Source organism: Procambarus clarkii, chromosome 64 (assembly GCF_040958095.1).
Source record: "Procambarus clarkii isolate CNS0578487 chromosome 64, FALCON_Pclarkii_2.0, whole genome shotgun sequence".
NCBI lineage: Eukaryota > Metazoa > Arthropoda > Malacostraca > Decapoda > Cambaridae > Procambarus > Procambarus clarkii.
In genome coordinates this window covers 18325990-18335068 of record NC_091213.1, presented here as the reverse complement: position 1 = coordinate 18335068, position 9079 = coordinate 18325990, and the positions used below count along the sequence as shown (strand labels likewise).

General features: G+C 43.9%; 1 protein-coding gene across 1 annotated transcript; it reads right to left on the bottom strand.

Moving 5' to 3' along the window:
* Positions 1 to 253: 253 nt before the first annotated feature.
* On the bottom strand, positions 254 to 3752 carry LOC138354768 (S-antigen protein-like). Its single transcript, XM_069309260.1, has 4 exons — positions 3361 to 3752; positions 2663 to 3088; positions 1548 to 2513; positions 254 to 506 (listed from the first exon to the last, which is right to left on the bottom strand). The coding sequence occupies exons 1-4, from the start codon at positions 3750 to 3752 to the stop codon at positions 254 to 256; spliced, it is 2037 nt and encodes a 678-aa protein (XP_069165361.1).
* Between the last annotated feature and the right edge of the window lie 5327 nt (positions 3753 to 9079).

The following is a 9079-nucleotide window of genomic DNA, read 5'->3' as shown; positions in this document are numbered from 1 at the left end:
CCAATGTTGCTGCCATCATCACCACAACCGATGCTGCCATCACCACCACCACCACCGTTGCTGCCATCATCACCACAACCGTTGCTGCCATCACCACAACCACCACTGTTGTTGCCATCACCACAACCGTTACTGCCATCACTACCACCACCACTGTTGCTGCCATCACCACTACCACCGTTGATTCCATCACCAGCACCACCGTTGCTTCCATCACCACTACCACCGTTGCTGCCAACATTACAACCACCGTTCATGCCATCATCACTACCACCGTTGCTGCCATTTCACCACCATCGTTGCTGCCATCATCATCACCACCGTTTCTGCCATCGTCACAACCACCGTTGCTGCCATCATCACCACCGTTGCAGTCATCACCACCACTGTTGCCGTCATCACCACCACAGTTGCTGCCATCACCAGCACCGTTGCTGTCATCATCACCACTACCGTTGCTGCCATCATCACCACCACCATTGCCGCCGTCATCACCACCACTAATGCTGCCATCACCACCACCACCACTGTTGCTGCCATCACAACCACCACCGTTGCTACCTTCACCACCACCACCGTTGCTACCTTCACCACCACCACCGTTGCTGCCATCACCACCACCACCGTTGCTGCCATCACAACCACCACCGTTGCTACCTTCACCACCACCACCGTTGCTACCTTCACCACCACCACCGTTGCTGCCATCACCACCACCACAGTTGCTGCCATCATCAACACCTTTGCTGTCATCACCACCACCGTTGCTGGCATCACCACCACCGTTGCTGCCAACACCACCACCGTTGCTGCCATCATCACCACCACCGTTGCCGACATCATCACCACCACCACCGTTGCTGCCATTAACACCACTACCGTTGCTGCAATCATCACCACTAACGTTGCGGCCAATCATCACCTCCACCGTTACTGCTATCACCACCACCACCGTTGCTGCCATCATCACCACCACCGTTTCTGCCATCACCACCACCACCGTTGCTGCCATCACCACCACTACCGTTGCTGCCATTATCACCACCACCGTTGTTGCCATCACCACTACCACCGTTGATGACATCATCACCACCACCGTTGCTGCCATTATCACCACCACCGTTGTTGCCATCACCACTACCACCGTTGATGACATCATCACCACCACCGTTGCTGCCATCATCGCCACCACCGTTGTTGCCATCATCACCACCAACCGTTGCTGCCATCACCACCACCACCACCGTTGCTGCCATCAACACTACCACCGTTGCTACCATCACCACCACCAGCGTTGCTGCCACATTACCACCACCATACCTGCCATCATCACCACCACCGTTGCAGCCATCATCACCACCACCGTTGCTGCCATTACCACCACCACCGTTGCTGCCATCATCACCACCACCATTGCTGCCATCATCACCACCACTGTTGCTGCCATTACCACCACCACCGTTGCTGCCATCATCACAACCACCATTGCTGCCATCATCACCACCACCGTTGCTGCCATTACAACAACCACCGTTGCTGCCACCAACACCACCACCGTTGCTGCCATCATCATTACCACCGTTGCTGCCATCACTACCACTTCCGTTGCGGCCATCACAACCTCCGATGCTGCCATCACCATCACCACTTTTGCTGCCATCATCACCACCACCTTTACTGACATCACCAAAACCACCGTTGCTGCCATCCCCACCACCACCGTTGCTGCTATCACCACCACCACAGTTTCTGACATCACAACCACCACCGTTGCTGCCATCAACACCACCACCATTGCTGACATCACCACCCAACCACCGTTACTGCCATCATCACTACCACCGTTGCTGCCATCTTCACCACCCTTGCTGCTGCCATCACCACCACTATCGTTGCTGCCATCACCACCACCGTTGCTGCCATCACCACAACCACCGTTGTTGCCATCATCACCACCACGGTTGCTGTTTTCATCACCACCACCGTTGCAGCCATCATCACCACCATCGTTGCTGCTATCATCACAAATACCACTGTTGCTGTCATCATCACTATTACCGTTGCTCTCATCATCACCATTACCGTTGCAGTCATCATCACCATTACCGTTGCTGCCATCACCACCACCGTTACCTCCATCATCACCAACACCGTTTCTGCCATCATCACAACCACCACTGTTGCTGCCATCATCACCAAGACCGTTGCTGCCATCACCACCTCCGTTGCTGAAATCATCACCACCACCGATGTTGCAATCATCACCACCACAGTTTCTGCCATCACCTCCACCACAATTTCTGACATCACCACCACCAACGTTGCTGCCATCATCACAACCACCATTGCGGCCATCATCACCACCACCGTTGCTGCCATTACAACAACCACCGTTGCTGCCACCAACACCACCACCGTTGCTGCCATCATCATTACCACCGTTGCTGCCATCACTACCACTTCCGTTGCGGCCATCACAACCTCCGATGCTGCCATCACCATCACCACTTTTGCTGCCATCATCACCACCACCTTTACTGACATCACCAAAACCACCGTTGCTGCCATCCCCACCACCACCGTTGCTGCTATCACCACCACCACAGTTTCTGACATCACAACCACCACCGTTGCTGCCATCAACACCACCACCATTGCTGACATCACCACCCAACCACCGTTACTGCCATCATCACTACCACCGTTGCTGCCATCTTCACCACCCTTGCTGCTGCCATCACCACCACTATCGTTGCTGCCATCACCACCACCGTTGCTGCCATCACCACAACCACCGTTGTTGCCATCATCACCACCACGGTTTCTGTTTTCATCACCACCACCGTTGCAGCCATCATCACCACCATCGTTGCTGCTATCATCACAAATACCACTGTTGCTGTCATCATCACTATTACCGTTGCTCTCATCATCACCATTACCGTTGCAGTCATCATCACCATTACCGTTGCTGCCATCACCACCACCGTTACCTCCATCATCACCAACACCGTTGCTGCCATCATCACAACCACCACTGTTGCTGCCATCATCACCAAGACCGTTGCTGCCATCACCACCTCCGTTGCTGAAATCATCACCACCACCGATGTTGCAATCATCACCACCACAGTTTCTGCCATCACCTCCACCACAATTTCTGACATCACCACCACCAACGTTGCTGCCATCATCACCACCACTGTTGCTGACATCACCACCACCACCGTTGCTGCCATCATCACCACCACCGTTGTTGCCATCATCACCTCCACCGTTGCGGCCATCACCACTACCACCGTTGCTGTTATCACCACCACCACCACCGTTGCTACCATCACCACCACCACCGTTACTTACATCACCACCATTTCCGTTGCTGCCATCATCACCACCACCGTTACTGCCATCATCACCACCACCGTTTCTGCGATCACCATTACTATCGTTGCTGCCATCACACCACCGTTGCTGCCATCACCACAACCACTGTTACTGCCAATCATCACCACCACGGATGCTGTTTTCATCACCACCACCGTTGCAGCTATCATCACTACCACCACCGTTGCTAACATCAACACCACCACCGTTGCTGCTATCATCAACACCACTGTGGCTGCCATCATCACCATTACCGTTGCTGCCATCATCACTAACACCGTTGCTGCCATCACCACCACCACCGTTGCTGCTATCACCACCACTACAGTTTCTGACATCACCACGACCACGATTGCTGCCATCACCATCGTTGCTGCCATCACCACCACCGTTGCTGACATCACCACAAACACCGTTGCTGAGTCATCACCACAAACACCGTTGCTGAGTCATCACCACAAACACCGTTGCTGAGTCATTACCACAAACACCGTTGCTGAGTCATCACCACCACCGTTGCTGCTAATCATCACCACCACCGTTGCTGTTTTCATCACCACCACCGATGCTGCCATCACCACCACCACCATTACTGCCATCACCACCACCACTGTTGCTGTCATCATCACCACCACCGTTGCTGCCATCACCAGCCCCACAGTTTCTGACATCACCACCACCACCGTTGGTGCCATCATCACCACCACAGTTACTGTCATCACCACCCCCTCCACTGTTGCTGCCATCATCACAACCACTGTTGCTGCCATCACCACCACCACAGTTCCTGACATCACTACCACCACCGTTGCTGCCATCATCACCACAGTAGTAGGGTGTAAGACGCACAGGGGAATTTTTTTTTTGGGGAGAGGACCCCTGTGAGGTGTAAGACGCACAGGGGAATTTTTTTTTTCTGGGAGAAAATTCCCCTGTGAGTCTTCGGGGTTTCAGGTGAATTTGGAAATTCCCCTGTGAGGTGTAAGCCACTCAGGTGAATTTTTGTTTTCTTGGAAATTCGTGTGTATCGCTTGGGGGTTTTCAGGTAAATTTTGTCAGTCACAGATTTTAGAAGTAAGGATTTCTTACGAGAAAAATAATTTCCGAGACTTAGAAGTTTGTTAAGGCCTTATGGGAGAAATTCAAGTAACGTATGTAGCGCTTTAGGGTTTCCAGGAGAACTCTACGGACATGTTTTACATGTTTTCAACTTAGAAAAATCGTCTATGTAAGCCTTAGTTATTCATATAAATTTAGAAAATCACCTGTGTAAGTCAGGGTTTTCAAGTCTCGTACCTCACACCCCCCTCCCTCCCCCCTTACCTCGCAATCTCTCGCGTCACCTTTATTTACCTTACGCCCGGCCAGCCAGTCGGCTCTTAATCTTATCTTATCTTCATAATATCTGGACCGTCCCTCCTCTCTCTCTCTCTCTCCTTTCATTCAGTTCAACTATTTTCCAACATCGTATGTTTGCTCCTTTTCATTAAGCAAGTCAGTTTTACACAAATAAATCGTGTTAGTAAGCAAGTTCTAGCTCACATTCCCCCACCTTACTCCCCTGTCATATAATGAATACTATCATTCCAATCCCTCTAAAATTTAAAATAATCATATTTCAAACGTAGTTCAATACAGTAATTTAGTTACCAAGCTCCAGCGCTTGTCCTCCGCCTTAGCTCTCTCTCGTATCTTCGTTAGTAACAGTCCAATTTCCCTGAAATTTTTACCCTCTGTATTTCAGGCACCGTAAATAAGATCAAAACAGTTATCAAGCTCCAGCGCTTGTCCCCCACCTTATTTCGTTTTATACAAGATCGTTAGTAACAGTCCAATTCCCCTGAAATTTGTACCCTCTGTATTTCAGACACCGTAAATAAGATCAAGTCAGTTACTGAGCTCCAGCTCTCGTCCCCCACCCTCTTCCACCCTCAAGTCTTTGTAAATAAACCATCAATTTCCCCGAAATTTTTACCCTCTGTATTTCAGACATAGTAAATATGATGAAAACAATTATAAAACTCTAGCTCTTGTCCTCTGTCCAAGTTCACTCCTGTAAATTCATTACTCTCAGTCCAAATCACCCAACTACATTTTCAGACATAGTAAATAAAAACCAGTTCAGTTATCAAGTTTCAACTCTTGTGCCCCAGCTTAGTTCATTTTGTACAAGTTCTTTATTTCCAACTATATCACATGAGATTTAAGATCACCTTATTTTCTAACGTAGTAAAATTAATCAGGGCATTAACCAAGCTCCATTCACTCAGCCTTAGATCATCAGACATAAATATTTTCGATCAAGTCCGTCTCCAGCTTAACTCTTACCCTTTCCCTCCCTTACCTTCTCATCCCCAACTTATCCAAACCTTCAATAATCGTACTGTATTTGCATATTTTCTCTATATTCACTATGTTCTTCGTATTCTCATCCGTGTTCACTCCATGTTCTTCAAATGTTCACAGTCCCATTCAGTTCATATTTTCACAAGTATCTCCATTTTTTATGTAATCTTTCTCTTAGTCTCATTATGTTCTCTACAAATTCTAGTCATATTTTCTATGTTTTCATATTCATCACATGTTCTCTTTACAACTTTTATACTCAATATTCATGCTAACTTCCATATTTTGTGTTCTTTGTCAATATTCATGTTCCTCTACAAGTTCATGTTCCTCACAAGATCACTTCGTTTTTTCACCTTCACTTACATGTTTTCTACATTCTTTGTCATATTCTCCATGTTCTTCACAAGTCCATTGTTCATTCTTTGTAATCCCTATTCTCCTTATCATGTTTTCATGTTTTCTGTAAGTTCATATTCCCAGCATGTTCACTGTATTCATCAACTTTTCTTACATGTGTTCTTTGCCATGTTCCCCATATGTTCTCTGGGTTTTCCCCTTACATGTTATTTAACGTTCCTTAACTAAAAAAATCTTTCGCCAATCAACTAAAACATAGTCACTTTCGTCATTTCTCAACTAAACCTATTATCCAGTCAACTAAAAATAGTCAGAAATAGCCTCGTTCAACACTGTTCTTAACTAAAACAACCTTTCTCTTAGCTAAAAATTGTCAAAGGGAACTTTTTCAGCACTTTCTTAACAGGCGCTATGTTTCATCAAGAAAAATTGTCAAAGGAAACTTTCCAAAACTGTTCATAACTAGCTTTTATCCATCGTCAATCAACTAAAAATAATAACTTTCATCATTTCTTAACTAAACATATTCCCCATTCATCAGAAAATAACCGTGTTCATCAAGTTTCATTGTCATTTCTTAACTAAAATTATCTGCCAATCATCAGAAAAAGTCATGTTCATCATGTTTTGGCTTTTGCTCAACTAAAAGTATTCATCGGTCAACTAAAAATAGTTACTTCATCATGTTTCCTTGTCATTTCTTAACTGAAATATCACTTCTCTCATCTGAAAATAGTCAGGATTAACCTCATTCAACACCGTTCTTAACTAAAACAGCCTTTCGCTTAGCTAAAAATTGTCAAAGGAATCTTTTCAGCACTGTTCATAACTAACTTTATCCATCGTCAAGTAAGAAAATATAGTCAAAGATATCTATCATCGTCGTTCTTAACTGACATTTATACTTTGTGGAGCACTAAAATAGTCAAATGTAACTTTTTCAACACTTTCGTAACTAAAATTATATGCCGCTAAGTAAGAAAAATAGTCAAAGGTGCTCTCCGTTACACCAAAGTTACTCTTCGAGAAATCAAAGACACTCTTCAATACATCAAGGACTTACTCAAAGACACCAAAGTTACACTCTAAGACATCCTTCGAGACATCAAAGACTTCCTTAGGACTTCAATGGGACTCTTCCATTCATCAAAGACATTCTCTAAGCCCTCAAAGTTATTCTCAGCACAATCAAAAGTTATTCCAAGACAACAAAAGTCATTCTCAGAGCTATCAAAATTATTCTCGGAGTCATCAAAAGGTCTTCTCTAACTCACTTTTGGTCATTAAAGTTAATTTCTATGTTATAAAAGTTTGTCTCAGAGACATCTAAAGTTAATCTTAGAGTTATCAAATGTAATCTCTAACTCTCTTTTGTTCATCAAAGTTGATCTCAGAGTTAACAAAGGTAATCTCTAACTCACTCTCGTTCATCAAAGTTATTCAAAGAGCTAACAAAAGTTATTCTCAGAGTCACCTTCGTTCTTCAGAGAAACTTTCCAAAACATCTTTATTCATCAAAGTTATTCTCAGAGGCATAAAAGTCATTCTCAGAGCTATCAAACTTGTTCTCAAAGTCATCAAACTTATTCACAGAGTCATCAAAGTTAATCTAAGACATCATTTTTCATCAAAGATATTCTCTCTAAACCATCAATGTTCTTCTCTAAGACATAAAAGTTATTCTCAGAGTCACCTTCGTTCGTCAGAGAAACTTTCAAAACATCTTTGTTCATCAAACTTGTTTTCAAAGTCATCAAAAGTTAATCTAAGACATCTTCTTTCATCAAAGTTATTTTCAGAGACATCTAAAGTTATTCTCAGAGCTATCAAACTTGTTCTCAGAGTCATCAAAGTTATTTTCAGAGACATCTAAAGTTAATTTCTATGTTATAAAGTTATTCTCAGAGACATCTAAAGTTAATCTTGGTCATCAAAGTTGTTCTCTAAACATCAATGTTGTTCTCCAAGACATCAAAGATGTTCTCAAAATCATAAAAGTTATTCCCAGAGCTATCAAAGTTAATCTCAGAGTTATCCAAAGATATTCTCATGTCCACAAAAAGTTATTCCAAGAGACGTCAAAGTTGTTTCAAAGACATCAAAGTTAATCTCAGAGTTATCCAAAGACATTCTCAGAGACATCTAAAGTTATTCTCTAAGACATCAAAGTTGTTCTAAGAGTTATCAAAAGTTATTCTCAGTCATGATATGTTATTCTCTAACTCACTTCCATTCATCAAAGACATTCTCTAAGTCCTGAAAGTTATTCTCTAAGACAACAAAGTCTTTCTCAGAGCTACCAAAGATGTTCTCTAAATCATAAAAGTTAATCTTAACTCACCTTCGTTCATTAGAGAAACTTTCCAATCCATATTCGTTGACCAGAGTTATTCTCAGAGTCATCAAAGCGATCTCTAATTCATCTTCGTTCTCCAAAGTTGTTCTCTAAGACACCTTCATTCATCAAAGAAACTCTCCTTCTTCCATCATGTTATTCTTTAAGACATCTTCAGTCATAAAATTTTCTCTCCAAAATGTAACTAGTTCAGCTTTTCATACCAAACCTGCATTTCTGTTAAAACTTATTTTCTTAGTTGCTTTACCCTAAAACTGTTCTCTGAACTACACTGTTCAAACCTACGTAACCTATCCTCTCCACCCAATGTTACTTAGTTAACGTAACGTTCCTAAACCTAGCTTTACCTATCCTAACATACCTTACCTTACCTTCCCTATCTTACCTAACTTTACCTATCCTAACATAACTTACCTTACCTTCCCTAACTTAACCTAACTTTACCTATCCTAACTTAACTTGCCTTTCATAACCTAACTTTACCTATCCTAACATAACTTACCTTACCTTCCCTATCTTACCTAACTTTACCTATCCTAACATAACTTACCTTACCTTCCCTAACTTAACCTAACTTTACCTATCCTAACTTAACTTACCTAACTTACTCTGCTTAACATAACTTACCTTACC